A 17,584-nucleotide genomic window follows, 5' to 3' on the forward strand; every position below is an offset into this window, starting at 1 on the left:
TCCCAGTTAAACATATAAAATTGCCCAAAGAAAAAAAGAAAAAGGAAAGAAAAAAAGAAAAAGGAAAGAAAAAAAAAAAAGAATGTCATCGTATAGTACACGAGGGCAGGTCCACGCCCAACCCCCTCAAAACAAATACCACCCCCCAAGGCCATGAAAGCCAAGGACGATACTGATTCTCAGTCATTCTGTAGCCGCTCATCTTCGCTTCCGTGCCGAGAATAGTTAGGAAAACTAGAGTTCTAAAGAAAATCCTGCTTGTAGGAGGAATATTTCTTGTTGCAGGTTCTGTCGTTTCAAGTGAAAGGTCGAATTCGCTCGGTATTGTCGACGTTTAGGAAGAGACAAACTTGATGGCCTTGCTGGCGTCGAGAGATGGACTGACATAAAAGGCGAGGGCGATAATGCAGTAGAGACCGAGAAGCTAACAAGAGAGAAAGGTCAGTCGTGTACCAAGCTAACAAAGGTAGAAAATAACATACCATAGCGCCTTCCAGGTAGTTGGAGCGTCCATCCTGAACGGTATAAGTAACAACCAGCACCGAGAACGCAAAGGCAACAGTCGAGACTACCCAAAAAACATTAGCAAACACCCACACACGCACGTGTACATTCAAACCGTCCCAAAACTCACAAGTCTCAAAGTGGAGAGACATGGGCTGGCCAATAGCCCAGCCAAACATGACGAGGAACGGAGTAACGAGCAGCGCAATCTGGATGCTCGAACCGATAGCAACACCCATGGCCTAAAAAGTCCAGAAAGGTCAGCATAATCTATTGCGCCCAACGAACCTATCAATGCGGCATAACCCACCAAATCCATCTTGTTCTTCATAGCTACCACAACAGCAGTAGCATGTTCCGCCGCGTTGCCCACAATGGGAATGAGAATCAAACCGATAAAAGCCTTGCTAATCTGGGACGTCTCGACGATGGGATCGATGCTCGCGACAAGGTAGTCGGCGCAGATGGCGACAACAACGGTCGTGGCGACAAGGACGATGATGGCGGGGACGAGGCCCATGCAGGGCTCCTCATGCTCGCGCTCCTCCTCCTGCTCGACGCTAGTCTGGGTGGCCTCGGGGTCTTCGTGGTGCACGCCGTCGAAGAGGTTGTGGTGGGTACGGAGCTGGAACCAGAGGTAGAGGCCGTAGAGGAGGAGGAGGATGACGGCAGTACCGCGGGAGAGGAAGAGGATGGGGCCCTCCTTATCTTCGTTCGGGGAGTCGATGACGTTGTAGAGCTGCGAGTTCATTCGTTAGACCGCGCACTGAAGGGGTGTGGTTTATCAATTAGTATGAGGGTTTGTCTTAAAGCTTACTGTCGCGGGAATGACGAGCGAAGCCGAAGACAGAGCGAGCAGCGAGCACGTCGTCTGGGCCGTGCCGGAGGGGAATCTCTGCTCCATGCCAGAACCATCGGGGTTTCGCAAGTTCCGGAGGCCGCCGAAGAAAAAGCTCATGCCGAGAACGAGAAGGAGGTTGGAGAGAATGGAGCCGAGCATAGAGGCTTGTACGACTTCGATCTGGCCATCGCGAAGGGCGACAATGCTAACCTAAAAAGTGAGAGAAAATAGGGTCAGCATTTCATCGTGTAACAAACCAAGATGCGACAAGCGCGCATGCAAATTTCCAACATGCCCACACATGAGGTGTGCACGCCAGGTCGACCGATTGGAGATGGAGCAAAAAAAATGGAGGACGAACAATCAACTCGACGGCATTTCCAAAGGTCGCGTTCAACAGCCCACCGAGGGTCTCTCCCAAACGCATCGCAATCTCTTCAGTCGCGAAAGACAGGACGGCGGCGAGGGGGATAATGGCGAAGAAGTTGAGGATGAAAACCGTGGTTGGGTCCCAACCGAGTTCGCCGCCGACGATGGCGACTGGGATGATGAGGAGAAGGAAGTTGACATAGTCTACGTGTGCGCGCAAGGTCATGGGTTAGCGGAGACATCCAATGCTCAGCGCGACGGATATGCGCAAGCTCCAGAGGAAGACGCAGGGGTAGGGTCCCGACCGCCGGAGCTCCCGCTGCGGTGCGGTCTAGGTTCGCATCGCAACACAAGTGGCGCGGCCATTGGATAGGGAAAGGGTCAAAGACTCACTGCTCATCAGAGTAACCTTGGTGATATGCCAGGTCGAGGCCGAGTACCTAACAAGCCGGTTCGGGCTCTCGGTGCCGGGTGTGCTTCGGCGATTAAAGAAGAAGTGCTTCCAGCCGCCGGACGGAGAATGACCGTTCGGCCATTCATTGTGATGGCCATTGAGGAGACCGGTAGTCTCCCCGGGGAGATCTTCGTCGGAATGGTTCGACATGAAGGCGATGCTTAGGGTACGGCGGAAGTTTACGTTGGCTGCGGCTCACAGAGACAGAGTTCGCCCAATACGTCAGTGAATCAAACTATGTCGGCTTCGGGCGACTGTTTCGCGGGTGGTGGAGGAAGACGAGGAATATGTATGGTAGAGTCGGTTGTCCGAGACGAAGGCATGTAACACACAGGAATGGGAGAAAACAAAGAAGAAGAAAAAACTATTACAAAGGGGACACTGGCAAGTTACAAAGCAAATGAATGGTTGAATTGAACAAAGAGAGTTGAAGAGAAAGAAAAATCAGATAAAAACTAGAGGAAAATAGTGGAGTGTAAAGGAGAAGAAAAGGCGCCTTTGTCTGAGCTTTGTTGCGTTTGTGTAGTGTACTTCGTAGAGTTGTGGCGGATGTTCTTGTTCCAGAAGAGGCAAAACTTGGTCGCCAGGCTAAGGAGATGGTTTAATGTTGCAGCAGGTAGCAGGGAGCAGGTAGCAGGTATCAAGTAGTAGGTACAGTCCCACTTCCCGAATAGCCAGATTCGGGGCGGGAAAACGGACTAGTTGGAGTGAAGAGAAGAGCGGGAGATGAGGCGAGAGGGAGTATTTACAATCAAGGAGAGCAGAGCAAAGCAGAGAAGAGCACAGAGAACACGCGGGAGACGGAAAGGAAGGACTGGAGAGTATGCATGCGATTGATCAAATGCGAGACGTCGCGGGTGATCAAATGGGCTGGGCTGTGAAATCACCATCACCGGAACATCCATCCGCATTTGCATCTGGGGTAGTGTAGGTTGGGGCCGTTGGGGCCGTTGGGGGTGTGTGTGGTGTGTACAAGTGGACGAAGAAGAAGCAGAAGAAGAGGAATAGTACTCACCCACCATGTTGTGCGATGATGGAAAGAAAATGGCAGTGCGAACGGAACCAAATAAGCCCGGATCAAACAAAATTGGGATGGAGGGTGGGAATATAGACCAGACCAGACCCAACAAGGGAGTTGCAAGCAAGGTGGATATGGATGGTTGAGGAGGGATAATGGATAATGGGAGAGGCTGTTATCACGTCACTGGTCGTTCCAGGTAACCAGGCGAGAAACCAGGCGAAACAAGTCCAAACAGAACCAGAATGACCCTGGAAACGAACGGGAGTTCGACGATGTGGTCCGTGTTCTGCGCGTTCTGTGTGCTTTTCCGTGTGGGCGACCAAGGGACAGGGTATGGGACAGACAAGGGAAGAGAGGGAAAGACTGGGGCTGTGCCGGGTGCCGCCAAGCAAAAGGACAAGCTTTTTAATAATGGAATTGATCTGATGTTTCGATTGACGTTGTGGGTTGTGAGCAGGGAACAGCTAAAGAGGGTCTCGAATGACCTGCTGTGCTGGGTTTCCGCCTTTTGAATTGATTGTCGATTGAAGCTAACCGGGATCGGGTCAGGTTGTTGTTGTTGGTTGTGATGGTCCTGGCAAGATGCAGTTATGACGACGTCATGCAAAAGCCATGAACAACTCAATCTCTCGATTAATCCAGGAGAATTTATATAATCCCTCGTACCTTCCCGCGCTCCCTCCCTCGCCCAGCGTGCCTTCCTCCTCGGCACTCACTACGGAGTACCTTGTATAAAAGTGTATAAAGTGGCCTTTTCTTCTATTATTCGAGTACTTCCATCTTACTTTCCGTCTTCCTTCCATCACTTCACGATTGAGTTGTGTCGCACGAAGCTCGAAGGTAGTCGCAGTCTTCCAAGCACCCGATCCCGCCGAAAATTCTCCATGTGCTGGCCCGACTTGGCCTGCAAGCTCCTGCAAGACTTGCAAGTTCCCCCCACAGCAGCACAGCCTCAATCATCGCTCTATCAGCTCCAAATGCACAATTAACTGCAGACACACCAATGCATCCCACCCAATCGCAAGCTCCCCAGATCCAGAAAAGCTCACCAAAGTCCGTCGAAATACCTTTTCTCTCCAACTATCCCAGAGCTTTTCTTCCGCTCTCTCATCTCGCTCACCACACGTGGGACCCAAGGAAAACCCCATGCGCTAGACATGGATCTCCTATTAGCCCCCACCAGCCGATGCCGTCGGCGGCCTCCCAAACGGAGGCGGTACCTTTCAAGAACGACCATACTTCGTAGTGTGAGCTGGTAATCCACTCAGGACCACACCTTCGTAAAAGCTCGTCTGTCTTGCATTACATCTCTGGATCGACTCTTCGTGAGAGACAATGATTGACTAGCAAACTCTAAGCTTTTTCAGCTTCCCCACTCGATAGATAATTCATGCTAATCCGGAAAAGGAAAAGCAAGAACCCAGAGAGGAATTGCCTCAATTCAGAATTTCGGATTATCCCAGGAAGTCAGGCTGGGGTAGAACCGATTCCAAATGGTCTTGGTAGACTTGGTAGGCGCAAATTGTATGGTGAAGTGCAGCAGGTAAATCCGAAAAGGACATGCACAATGCCCGGAAAATATTTCCTGGTACCACTTGGATTGTGCTGCACTACTTACTAGTTTAGTTTGGCTTGAGATAAGTTCTTTCGTATCATTTGTCTCACGTCGACATTGTACATCTTACTTCGCAGTGCTGTGCAGTGTTACGAAGTACAAGTGGATCTGATATGCTTGAAACTTGACAGAACATAGAACCCGAAGCAGAGGCACTCCACAATCCACATCCCAGGAACTTCGCCCTCCTTATCGATAAAATCTCGCCCATGCTTCTGCACCCCCTGGTCCATGACATAGCTCGCTCTCACTGCATCAAAGCTTGGATCCTTGATAGCAACGAAGATCAGTGACATGCTTCGCACACGGATCTCAACTACTCTCGAAGCTGACAGAAATAATCCCATAAAGTGTAGATTAACTAACTTGCACTCTAACAATTACATCGTAGTGGTTACACAATAACGATGTAAGCCATCGACGCGAGTGGGTCATATGCATTGATGTACTTCTGACATCGAAGTACGGCTCGAAGCTCCCACTCCACCGCCCTCGTTGTAAATGATGCCAAGAAATCCCTGTTGTGACAAAAAGAACTACTTCTCCGCAATTAAAACGCCCGACGCCCCCCTTAGAAATCGAAGGCAAAGGAAAAATATTGTAGGGATTGCAATCCCCAGAGGGATCCTTCGATCTAACAACCTCGAAGCTCCTTTGGAGCTCAGCCACCATTCATTCGTCATGCCCCTCCGAGAGCTGCAAGCAAGACTTCACGTTAGCCATGTTGTAAATTAATTAGGGCGGACGAGAAAGACGAGAAAGCCCCAACAAATGTGCCAAAAGCAAAGGAAACGGGGCAAGACGTGCAAAAGAAAGAAGCAAACTTACCGGCCGCAAACGCCAAATACCACGTCAACGACGCCCCACCGTCCAACCACGCAGGATTGAACGTTGAGCTATTGAACAACTCCCACGCCTCATCCGGGTACACCAACGCGTAGTTGCCATACACGATGCCCTTCCACCCGCCGCTGATCTCGTCCGCACGTCCGTCACTAAAGTACGTCGTCCACTCTTCCAGGATGAACTCGGGCGTCCGCGCTAGTCCCGACGCCGCCAGGAGCGGGAGCATGTGGATGCCTTGGATGTACTCGATATTGCCGCCGAAATACGTCGTGTGGTCGGCCTTATTCTCGAAAAGGATCCCTGCCACCTTGTTGTCGATGAACTGTCGTGGATGGACTTCGTTGTCACTCGTCATTAGGTAGTAGTGCTGGAGACTGCGGGCGAGGACGGATAGTTGGAGGTTTCCTCTTCGCGCCCGGGTCGCGGGGGCTGTGTTAGCACTTTGGTCCACTTCCAGTTAGATGGGGGCCATTGATCGAACTTACCGTGCCGTCATTAGCGAGTCTCCTGTTACAGTACCCCACATCTTGATTGCGTAGACACTCATGATATCCTCCGAGCTCGATTCTTGGTCCTATAGCAGATGCTGTTGGTACACTGCCCCCAAATCCATAGAGACGACGGGGGAACTCACCTTTCCATCCATGCTTGCGTATAGACCATGAGCCCAGCTGTGCCCATGATACCAATCAAACGACCGGAACTGAGGAAAGTATGGATCTTTAGCACTTGGGTTGGCATAGTCTCGCACCAAGGTGTTGATATAGCCCTTGTTCTCCTGAGCCCAAGCGGGATCAAGGTATCCGATATACGCTCCGGCGAGAACAAAGTAGCCCCAGTGGAAGTGGTGGTCGTTGTAGTATGTGTTACCAAAGTCGACACCGCTGTTTCCAGTCGTGTAAGTGGCAGACGACACCACTCCACCCCATGCGCCTGCAACAAGTGCTGTTAGTAAACTATTTTTCCCTCTCTGCTTTCGAAAATAATGGAAACTTACGTTCATAGACAAGCGGGTATTGCTGCCTATTCTCAACAAAAGTCGAAAAGGCATGCTTCAGCTTCTCCAGACCTGCCTGAGCAAGCGCCCTATCATCCAGCATGTCATTTATGACGTAGAGAATCATCGCAAATTTGGCGAGTCCCTTGCCACTAAAGTACATCGAGTCGAGATTCGTCTGCTCAAGCATGTTCTGCGATATCTCCTGTTGAGCCACGACCCTAATCACCGCCTTGGCCTCTTCGGATAACGTATCCCGAGATCCTCCCTCTGGCGTGTATGGCGCGAAGCCCATATTCAACGGCATCCGAGGCTCAACCATAGTCCAGCTGATTCCCAGAACAGCTGTTGCGAGGCCCTTGGTTGTCGTCTGCATCTTCAGGTCCGCAATTTTAGACTTCGTCTCATAGTCGAACGACTGGACGTGGTGAGGCAGGGCGAACATCAGGAGCGGGCTGTCGGGACGGCCACGGGAAGTAAAGTGAAAAGTATAGCTACCCGTGGTATCATCAACTGCTCCAGAGAGTAGGATCGTCTCGGCATATACTCCAGATGCTTCGTCAAGGACCTCCTCAGCTCCAGAGTTGTCCTTAGCAATCTGGATAAGGCCATAGAAAGGCGCCGTCGCCTCAGCATTACCATTGTTAACAACCCTGAGATCAAGGTCCTCGCCTGATGTTTTGGTCGCGTATAGCCACCAAGCCTTGCCATCCTCAAGCACAAACTTGTACTTGACAACGCCATCTTTGGGATCATCGGTGGCCTTGCTCACGGTCCTAAAGAACACGCCAGATTGGATAAGAGGAATAGCCCCGCTGTATTCTCCGGTGACGAAGCCCATGCCCTGAACTAACGGGAAGGAGATGGCAGGTGCGCCATCCGGTTCAGGGCGAATACGCACAGTAGCCGAGAAAGCAGTTAAGCTATCAATGGTGAGAGAGGTATCCTTACCCAACTCTTTGGCGCTCAAAATGAGGGACTGGATCCCGACCGGGTTGTAAAAGTAACTTGCGGCTCCAGTTGGTTCCTTCGGATTACCAAACACGCGTTGGTCAGCATCTGTGTGCGAAATCGCGAGACCATAGCTGCCGGTAGGGCCATTGCCGCCCACCCACGCCACCGAGTACGGGAAGGTGTAAGTCGGTGCCTTCTGGTCGCCAAGGAAGAAGTTGGAGTAGAACTTGTTGGTCTGAATAGGTGGGCCGGCCCCGATTCCAAGTCGAGGGACGGGATGGTCATCCCTCTGCGGCATGTTACTCGGCGGTGGGTCCCAAGAGATGGGCTCCGCGAATATGTCCGCGGGAATCATGGTCTCTATGGTCGGCATCGTTGATACTGGAGTAGGGCTCTCCGTTGGTTCGAGGAGAGAGGTTGCGGGCTCGATGGCACTCTCTGTTGGCGACTTGGTTTCCGAATCTCCAGCTGATTCAACTGGAAGACCTGTAGTATGTGGCTCTACGTCCGTCAACGTGGGGAGGATTTGGATGGTGCAGTTTGATGCAGTGCTTGTCGAGACGCTCACGGTCACATCCGGTGAGAAGTCTATGCTTTCCGAAGTAGAAGCGCTTCGGGATGACGTGATGAAGGAACTAGGATAGCTGGGAGTGATTGTAGGATGGCTGGTGGTGATTGTCACCGTGCCAATAGGAGACGGAGCTATGAATGTCTCGGATTCTAGGCCCAAAAGATTGACTTCTGGTGTCGACACAGGTCCTGAGATATCCGTTGTACACGGAATATCTTCCCACGGGCGATGAACTCCCGGTCTTAGACCAAGGTGGTTGCGGGAACGGTGAGAGGGCTGCTGAAAGTGCCCAGCTGGACCACGGGCATCAGGATGGCCGGGTTGGAATCCGGGTTCGGGAGCTCCCTGACAGCTGAGAACTTGTCCCAAAGTCAGTAAGAGCAACCGCAACGAGAAATGACGAGGGGCCATGATGACGTCGCTGAAGATGAAGAAGAAAGAGGAAAAAGGCCATCCGCAACAAACACACTCAAGGAACGCCAGAAGAACAAGACTGAAGGATATCACTTATATACTCGCTCTGCCATCTTCTATACCCAAGAGTTTCACGCGGCGGCTCACGCCCCCAAAGTGGAAGGAGAACGAAAAAGAAAAATCAAATTGAATGCATTATGAAAAAAACAACTTCAACTGTTAAATTGCCAATAATGCGACGCCGGTCATTGGCACATGTCAACGCCATCTCATAGATTGAACGCCGGTTTGCGCACCATCGCCAATCTTTTGATGCCAGGCCCATCGTGGTCAGGGTATTGTATTCCGCCGAATGATACCATGATTTCATCCAAACTTTGGAAAAAGTGAAGGGGTCTCCTAGGGAAAAAGCATGGTCGCGAAACGCGGCCGCGTGCTCTCATGACTCCTAGTGTCACATTCGGCGGTTTCATTCTGTGTCTGGTACGTTGCAGCGCAACTTGCGCAAGAGACATACATGACCATCTGGCAAAGGGGGAGCAATGTCTTACAAAAACAAACGAAAGGTGGCCTTCTTACCTCAGGAACGACTGGACCCTGCTGCAACGGAGAAGAAGAATATGCCTTGCGATGTAACAAGTCAGGCACAGGCGGGCGTAGCTGAGGAGAGATGTGGCTGCTGGAAGCGGGAATTATAAAAGTAGGACTATCAATAACGGTGATGCGTATGGCTGCACTAGTGTGTACTCGGGAGTTCGAGGATCCTGAACGACAGCAGAGAAACGCCTCAGGGACCAGAGTTATTTTAGATATCCATGGCAAAAGAGGCTTTTTACAGCATTTTCGACGATGACGACAACATTTGATGTTGGAAAGTGGAGAGCCAAGCTTTCAAGGTTGCTGCTTCCCTCTCCTCCAATCTTCTAAGCGTATGACAAAGAGCTACAGCATTGGGAAGGTTCGCCCCACTAATAGAATCAAGACAATTCATCGTCGTCACGATGCCTCCAAAATCAGGGAAGCTCGATGAATGTCGCTAGGGCTAAATGATTTGCAGGAGGCCGTGGTATGCGGTTCCTCTCCAATGTCGTCCGCTGGGCATAAGATAATATCTAGTGGCATGAGGAAGGGCTGGCCCGGCTGGGGCTCTTGCCGGGGAATAGCTGCGCTTCCGTTCCCATCTGACCAATAAGATGGCGGCAGGATGTTAAATGTCACAGGGGGAAGGTGGAAAGAGCAAAGAAGTGAGCACTAAGTTCGATCTCTTCTTCGCTCGATAAAACCTACCTGATCAATAGTTGAGCTGCGGTCATGCAATAGTCGCCAGCACTTCCTGTCGATGGCGGTTACAACTTGGCAAACTAGATTGTTTCCACTGGTGGTTTTAAAAATCTCGACTTGAAGTCGGACTTACCGGGTCTCCAAGTTCCGGATCACGCGTTGATTTCCCCCCTCTTCTTCTCTTCTTTTTATGGGGCCAACCGGAATCAAGTGATTATATTACCGCGATATCCCGATGCAAGGATTCGTCTGGACGGAGGAAGGCGACCTGGTGGATCCGGTGTAAGTCGGTCCTCGGGTGGCAATGGTCAGGGGTCGTGGAGCCGGCCCAAGCCTCGCTCGAAGTGGTGAAACTTGCTCGACATACTTCGTAAGACACGCTGCAATGGAAATGGGGACGTCTGTCAAGCCCAGCTCGTGTCAAAGTGTCTCTGTTTATAACGCATTCGCCAGGGGTCCTATCGAGTCCCGCAGCCACAGAAAGATATCAAGACAGCACATGCGAAATAAAGTAGAATCCGTAAACTCCGGGGTATCATGCCCTTTTCCGTCCCCACAGACATCTATCGATTCGAGTTCCGACCATGCTCCGATGCAGTCTCGTCCCAATTTAGTACAAATCCATAATCGATTCCAAAATGCCTCCAAGAACCACATGCGCCAAGATAATCTTACACTCAAGGCATTATCCATTACCCAAACAACCATTGGTCTGAGTCACCTCGCACGACGTGCACCCTTCCTGCCAATCCTGAAGGGATCGCTACCATCGTGGGCGTTTTCATGGACGTCGGAGAAACTTTTCTTGAGTGAAAAGGGATCAACGGCGACCGAAGCTGGCTCAGCCGCTGTATCGAGTTTATTCGCGGTAGAACACGGCTGAGCTGGCTTTATAATCCGTAAGGGCTCCGCAAGGACGTTCGTCGCACGTGTCAGGCTCTTGCCAGTTGCCATCAGCCTATGATTTGTTCTAATCGCGTAAGGGTCGCCCGGCTCCAGGTCGGCAGCTAAGTACCCTCCCTTCAAGGTGGCAGGTTTAGATCGCGACTCTCCAATACGGCCGTCTTCGACGGTCTCTTCCAGACATGGAATTGTTGGTTGCGACGATGGCGCGGGTGTCATATAGGGGTTTCTGTAAGAGTCTTCGTTTTGCTCTCTTTCGGCGGCCAAATATCCTGTCTTGTCAGCTCTAGACCAGGTTGCGTGTCCTACGCGTCTCTTGGCTGTGATGCTATATGGATCCTCGCTTGTCAAATTCGGATCTCCTTCTAGCACTGGCGTGGACGTACGTGCTCTCCGAGCCACCTCACCGATGCTCGCCTCTTCATGCGTGGATAGGGCTGGTCGAGTCTCCAATTTGTATATCCGCCTAGCAGCCATCGGAGCGGTCTCCCTCTTTATTTTGTAAGGATCATTTTCCGGCTCATCCCTCGTGTGTCGGCTTCGAGAGGTGGTCTTCCGCTTGCTGGCGGCTAGCTCGGTATCGGCGCGCTCGGCCTCTTTGCGACAACGTAAAACATCTTGCTGTGACATGACCCATGGCCGATCCAGAATGGCGGTCCGAAATTGATGCCTCCTTTCCCAGAGCGAAAGTTCTTGCTCCGTTGTCGGTACTTGTTTCATTCGTGCGATCTTGATGCCTCTCGCGCGATGATAATCTGTAATAGTTCCCTTCACATCGACGACGCAGCCTACTTGAAATCCAGCGAACTCCGGTGGGATAGGCGGTCGAGGAGCAAAGATTTTTCCGGGATCAAAGGGCCCATCCTGGAGGTTAAGGATACACTCAACGTTCACGCCGCTGCTGTCGTCGATAATATAAACTCGCCGACCCGCATAATCATCAACGGCGACAATGAGTCCAACTACTCGTATAAACTTAATGGGGAGGTTTTTGTAGAAGTGCAAGTCTGAAAGAGGAAAGATGGAGAACTGTTAACAAATGAAAGTCCATGATAAGTGATAGGTATAATAAGCTCGGGGCGAACTCGGGTAGGCACACTGAGGCTTACCTGGCAAGTCGACGAATTTTCGTAGTCGCGGTATATCAGCGGTTCTGAAGAAGCACCAAACACCGTGGGTTGGCGCAGCTTTGAAGCAATACTGAGGATAGATAGGCATGCCTTGCCTTTCGCTCGCCATGATGGGACATGACCTAGGGAGCGGGGGGTGATGTGAACAACGCGTGTGCGGTGATACAAGGTCTGGCGAGATGGTTCGCGTCGAAGTGGAAGCAGCGCGGCCCGTGGGGGACTAAAAATAATAAAACGTGGAGATAGCCCTGGTCGGCATGGCGCCTGCCATGGATGGGGGTTAAGCGCAATGAGAGAGTCGTTGAAACTCCAAACGTTATGCGATCATCATCATGACGGTGCACTCGATGAAGTAAGTTGTTTACTCTGTCCATCCAGCAACGCAACCTGTGCTTTTACAGTGCGCAGAAACCATACTGTATGGAATAACCGGATCTGTCACACAATTGCAGGAACCAAACCCAATTGAATTGAACCCCACTGTAACCACACCCAGAGGTACTTCGTAGTGTACACAATTTTCGCCTGAGCAGTAAGTCCAAGTTGTCGCCCCCCGGTACGGCACTATTACACCGGACCCTGTTGCATGTGGGGCAAGCCGTCAGGATCAGATGCCAGAACGGCTCTAGCCCAACATAACGAGACTCCAAGGGCAAATCTTCCAAAGACGAAAGGGTCGGTAAATGGAATGCAGACTTCGTGCATAGAGGGGTGTCCCTGGTACCAAGTACACAGTGAAATAGTCGCTGATATCCGAGGTAACTCTCACAGTCATATCGATCTCATGTCCAGACTCCTCAAGACCTTCAGCGCTTGCGTGGACGAGAAGATCTTGCATGCAAGGAAGAGGGTGGCATACCATAGCGTGAGTGCTTGTGGCTGTCTGTACCTGTAGATTCAACATAAGCCATCACGAGTGAAATTGAAATCTCTCATTGTCTCTTCCCCTTGCATCGAGCCGAGCATGTGGTGTGGCAGAACCTCTCGTTTCCCTCCTTTACGAAGCACCAAGATCAATTGATGTAGAAGTGGCATCATTGATGCTTGATGCAAGCCCATATTTTCGAGGATTGAATACTTCATACAATATAGTCAGTCTTGGACTCTTACGAAGTACTGGTATATCCTTTCACGTCTGTACTTTGCACTCCGGATGTCGGACTCTCTATCAATCTGTGTGTGGATTACGAAGTACTACACTACGTGATTTCTATCGGGGAGCTCGGCAAAGCCGCCATCTATTACAGCTACGAAATAGTGTCGCTTCCCGTCCTCGTCCCTCTTGGTGGACATGGAAGTTTTTTTTTTTCCCTTTTCCGTCCGCATGGGGAAATCTTAGCCAGTCACGGCGCGCATACTGTATACGTACTGTACCGGTACATTGACGCTCCCAATGCAGCACTGCATGACGGAGGCGGGGTATCACGGTTTTTGCAGGCGAATTGAGATGGAGGGTTATAAACTTAGCCATCGAACCGACGACGTACTCTCTACGAACTTCCTGTTGACTCATAGCGGATTTTGCTGAGAAATGTTCACCAACAGTATGGGGTTTCCAGGTACCTTGTACATTGAGTCACACATGAGTCTTCTGCAACTTTTTTTATTTTTTTTTTTTCTCTTCCATCCGCCGACTTTAAATACCCTCCGTTCAGCGGAGTGCTCTTTCCCTCGAACCCTTGAACTCTAACTCTAGTCCTCAATTGCGAATTTTATAAGCCCAAACTGCTTTGGCAACTTGAAAACATCTTCAATTCCTTCCCGTCAAAGATTTAACACCTTCCTTCACAGTCTGGTGATTCAATCTTTCTGTTAACCACCTACCAGTGATTCTACACTCGACCCCGCCATCATCACCGGCACCATGTGTGGAGCGGACCCAATCCCCAGCAATGCCAATGGCCATTCCAATGGCGCTTCCAACGGTGACTGTGCTGTCAACGGCCAGAATGGAACCAACAACGATCTGTCTGGCCAGGCCAGCCACCCCAAGCCTACTGTTCGTGTCTTCGCCTTCGACTTCTTGTTTCCTCGAATTCCACCGACCATCAATGCCTTTCTTTGCCCAAGTGTACTGACCGCCTGGCTTCTTGACAGACCCCCGTCGTCAACCCCTATGCCCCAATCCACGATGCGCTATCCAACGTGTCTAGCTATAAGCTGATCGAGTCCACCCTTCGCGAGGGTGAACAATTCGCCAGCGCCTTCTTTGATACCGGTTCGTCATATCCCCTCGCCTCCTCCGCTACCTCAAAAGCTTAGACCTCGAGACTAACAATGTTGCAGAGACCAAGATCAAGATGTATGTTGACTGGCGTTTTGTCACGTTCCGATCGCAACTAACAATCGGTGTAGTGCCAAGGCTCTCGACGAGTTCGGTGTTGACTACATCGAGCTGACCTCCCCCGCTGCGTCGGAGCAGTCCCGCAAGGACTGTGAGGCCATCTGCAAGCTCGGCCTCAAGGCCAAGATTCTTACCCGTTCGTTTGCCCCACTTTCACCCCCTCGCATGGCTGTATATGGTCAATTGGGGCGTGAATGTTAACATTGACTACAGACGTACGGTGTCACATGGACGACGCCAGGCTCGCTGTTGAGACTGGTGTTGACGGACTGTGAGTTTGAGGCCCTTTGCAAATCTCAACGATGACCGTGAACTAACCCACTCTCAGCGATGTCGTCATTGGTACTTCGAGCATCCTCCGGGAGCACTCCCATGGAAAAGATATGGAGTACATCATCAAGACTGCCGTCGAAGTTATCAACTACGTCAAGTCCAAGGGCCTCGAAGTCCGATTCAGTTCCGAGGACTCCTTCCGAAGCGACCTCGTCGACCTCCTCTACCTCTACAAGGCCGTCGATAAGGCCGGTGTTCACCGCGTTGGTATTGCTGACACGGTCGGCTGTGCCACCCCCCGTCAGGTATACGACCTTATAAGGACTCTTCGTGGCGTTGTCTGTAAGTAGATCCCGAGTGCCTTCTCAAATTCTCTTCGTTCCGTCAATGTCTAACCACTATCTTTAGCGTGCGACATTGAGACCCACTTCCACAACGACACCGGCTGCTGTATTGCGAATGCCTACTGCGCTCTCGAGGCTGGTGCCACCCATGTCGACGTCTCTGTCCTCGGTATCGGCGAGCGCAACGGTATCACGGTAAGCTAAATCTATTTCCCACATGTCGCGTCTCTTTACCAGCTCCGGTTGCTTACGCCTGTTCAGCCCCTCGGTGGTCTTCTCGCCCGCATGGCGGTAAGCGCGCCCGAGTACACCAAGAAGAAGTACAAGCTCCACATGCTCAAGGAGGTGAGTAGGCAATGGCATTTTACCACGGCCGATAACGACAGGGAATTTAACAACTTTTGTAGATCGAGGATATGGTTGCTGAGGCCGTTGCTATCAACACTCCCTTCAACAACCCCATTACTGGTTTCTGTGCCTTCACGCACAAGGCTGGTATTCACGCCAAGGCCATTCTTAACAACCCCAGCACCTACGAGATTCTCGATCCTTCCGATTTCGGTATGACTCGCTATGTCCACTTCGCCTCCCGCTTGACTGGCTGGAACGCTGTCAAGACTAGGGTAGCGCAGCTTGGCCTCACCATGACCGACGAGCAGGTCAAGACAGTGTATGTATTACCTCAAAAAAATCCTCTTCAACCTAGAAACGGTCAACTAATGTGTTGCTCGTACCCGCAGTACTGCTAAGATCAAGGCCCTGGCTGATATCAGGCCAATTGCTATCGACGATGCGGACTCTATCATTCGAGGTAGGTTTAAAGCTCATTCGCGTCATACGAGGGCGTCTTCTAGAGAGGAAAGTTCTTTCTAACAACTCGTTCCAGGCTTCCATCTCCATCTCCAGGACCAACATCAAGTCCAGAGCGAAACTACCACTGCGGCTCCCGCAGCGGAGAATGGCACGGAGAATGGCAACGGCACAGTAGCCGCGCAGTAATTGCCATATCGTCAGAGAGAGTACAGTCTATATACACCTAGAATATTGCACCAACAACAAAACAGACTTGTGCGGAGTATAACGGAGGAAGATAATCCTCCTTATTTAAAGGAGATATACGGATATCAAAAGTTGGAGGAACGAAAAGTGAAAGCATTTTTCGGGGATATCTCATTCAGGGTTCATTTTTATGTAGGATTAAAAGCAAACTTTTCTCCAGAGTTCGTTTGCCTATTGCCGCCCACGAGCGCAATGGTTTTTGGACCTGGACAGATCCAGAAAAGGGGATCTGCGACATGTGGCGGCGTTTTAATGCATGCATGATATGGTTTTTTTTAACAAAAAAGAACAGAATTTCATTATACCTCTACAAACTTGGTTTTGTCGTATCGTATCCGTCCAGCATGGTAATACAAGAAAAAGAAAGTAACAATACGTAAGACTACCGCTTCGACTTCCTCCTAGTCTCGGCTCTCGCCGAGGATTCGCCCTTCCCCTTCTTTAACCTCGCCGCCGCAGCCTGGAACGCCTCTTCGGAGGGCTCTTCCTCGACCTTCCTCTTCTTGCCCTTTCCGGGCTTGCTCTGGGCGCCGTACTTGGCCTCGAGATGGTCGAAGAAGCCCTCCCTCCGCTGCTGGTTCCCCCTGATGAGCGCGGCCAGCGCGTCCTCCGAGTTCCCCTTACTACTGCTCCCCTTCTTCTTGGACTTGCCCCTGCCTCCCTTGCCTTTATCATCCCCGTCAGCATCACCACCAAAGAGCTTATCATGAACCCCAAGCTCCTTCGCATACTCCTCCGCCTCCCTCGCCTCCGCCTTCGCAGCCTTAACCCTCTCCGCCCTCTTCTTCCTCCCCTCCTTCACATACGCATCAAAAGCAGGAACATCCCCCTTCTCGATCGCCTCATCAATAATGCCCCTAAACCTCTCATCATCCACCAAAACATCACTCAGCATGACGGAAGCATACACGGCATCCAGGTCCCCCTCGGCATCCTCGTAAGCGGCGAGCACGTCGTCGCGCTCCTCGTCGGAGTGCCGATAGGTTTTCGCGAAGCGCTCGATGGCGTCGGGGGAGATGGCGTCGGCGAAAAGGTCGCGGTAGTAGGAGGACCAGTCGAAGTCTGAGGAGTCGAGGATGGAGTCGGAGGTGGAGCCGGTTGCGTCGTAGCGTGTGCGGCGGGCGGGGTCGGAGAGGATGGCGTAGGCGAAGGCTATGGATTGGAAGGTTTTGTGGGCTTCTTGGCGTTTTTCTTGGGGGACCTTGTCTGCGGAATGGGGTTGATTTTGTTAGTCTTCTTCTTTTTGTTTCTTGGGGACCAAGAAAATTTTTGTAAGGAGAGTTTTGGGATTTGTTGAGGTTACCATACCTGGATGGTTCTTGAGGGCGGCTTTGCGGTAGGCGGATTTGACTTGTTCTGGGGTTGCAGTGCGCTCGAGACCCAGGACCTCGTACGGGTCAATGGTTGGGGGCTCGGCGTCGGCGATATCTTCCGTTGGTGATGACATTGTGGGTAGGCTGTTTGGGGGGTGCGTTGTGGCGGAGGGATGATGATGATGATGAAGAGGAGAGGTTGAGATGGAGGACGCGGTGGGTTGGTGAGACGCGTAAATGAGTCTACAGTACGAAGGTTGGCTGCCGTTATCGATAGTGGCGGCTGGCAGGGCCTGGCAGGGTCTCGTCTAAGTACCCCGCCAAACTAGAGATCTTGGAGCTTATCTGGAC

At 51.4% G+C, this 17,584-nt stretch overlaps 5 protein-coding genes across 5 annotated transcripts; 1 reads left to right on the forward strand and 4 right to left on the reverse strand.

Moving 5' to 3' along the window:
- Window positions 1–334: 334 nt before the first annotated feature.
- Window positions 335–2,318, reverse strand: SAPIO_CDS8178 (uncharacterized protein; the record flags this gene model as incomplete). Its single annotated transcript, XM_016789872.1, has 7 exons — window positions 335–424; window positions 483–568; window positions 635–746; window positions 815–1,243; window positions 1,322–1,555; window positions 1,707–1,918; window positions 2,108–2,318. 7 exons carry the CDS (start codon window positions 2,316–2,318, stop codon window positions 335–337), a joined length of 1,374 nt encoding a protein of 457 aa, XP_016640135.1.
- A 3,165-nt stretch (window positions 2,319–5,483) lies between these two features.
- On the reverse strand, window positions 5,484–8,583 carry SAPIO_CDS8179 (Glycosyl hydrolase family 81; the record flags this gene model as incomplete). Its single annotated transcript, XM_016789873.1, has 5 exons — window positions 5,484–5,500; window positions 5,633–6,057; window positions 6,136–6,224; window positions 6,285–6,583; window positions 6,648–8,583. 5 exons carry the CDS (start codon window positions 8,581–8,583, stop codon window positions 5,484–5,486), a joined length of 2,766 nt encoding a protein of 921 aa, XP_016640136.1.
- Window positions 8,584–10,584: 2,001 nt separating this feature from the next.
- Window positions 10,585–12,009, reverse strand: SAPIO_CDS8180 (uncharacterized protein; the record flags this gene model as incomplete). The annotated part of the gene is made up of 2 exons (XM_016789874.1): window positions 10,585–11,777; window positions 11,880–12,009. The coding sequence occupies 2 exons, from the start codon at window positions 12,007–12,009 to the stop codon at window positions 10,585–10,587; spliced, it is 1,323 nt and encodes a 440-aa protein (XP_016640137.1).
- A 1,755-nt stretch (window positions 12,010–13,764) lies between these two features.
- On the forward strand, window positions 13,765–15,860 carry SAPIO_CDS8181 (uncharacterized protein; the record flags this gene model as incomplete). The annotated part of the gene is made up of 11 exons (XM_016789875.1): window positions 13,765–13,899; window positions 13,998–14,118; window positions 14,187–14,202; window positions 14,256–14,380; window positions 14,458–14,515; window positions 14,573–14,859; window positions 14,926–15,056; window positions 15,123–15,206; window positions 15,269–15,531; window positions 15,602–15,672; window positions 15,748–15,860. The coding sequence occupies 11 exons, from the start codon at window positions 13,765–13,767 to the stop codon at window positions 15,858–15,860; spliced, it is 1,404 nt and encodes a 467-aa protein (XP_016640138.1).
- Window positions 15,861–16,302: 442 nt separating this feature from the next.
- SAPIO_CDS8182 (LysM domain-containing protein) lies at window positions 16,303–17,367 on the reverse strand (the record flags this gene model as incomplete). Its single annotated transcript, XM_016789876.1, has 2 exons — window positions 16,303–17,126; window positions 17,229–17,367. The coding sequence occupies 2 exons, from the start codon at window positions 17,365–17,367 to the stop codon at window positions 16,303–16,305; spliced, it is 963 nt and encodes a 320-aa protein (XP_016640139.1).
- Window positions 17,368–17,584: the final 217 nt, after the last annotated feature.

Source organism: Scedosporium apiospermum (assembly GCF_000732125.1).
Source record: "Scedosporium apiospermum strain IHEM 14462 chromosome Unknown SEQ_SAPIO_0121, whole genome shotgun sequence".
Lineage (NCBI taxonomy): Eukaryota > Fungi > Ascomycota > Sordariomycetes > Microascales > Microascaceae > Scedosporium > Scedosporium apiospermum.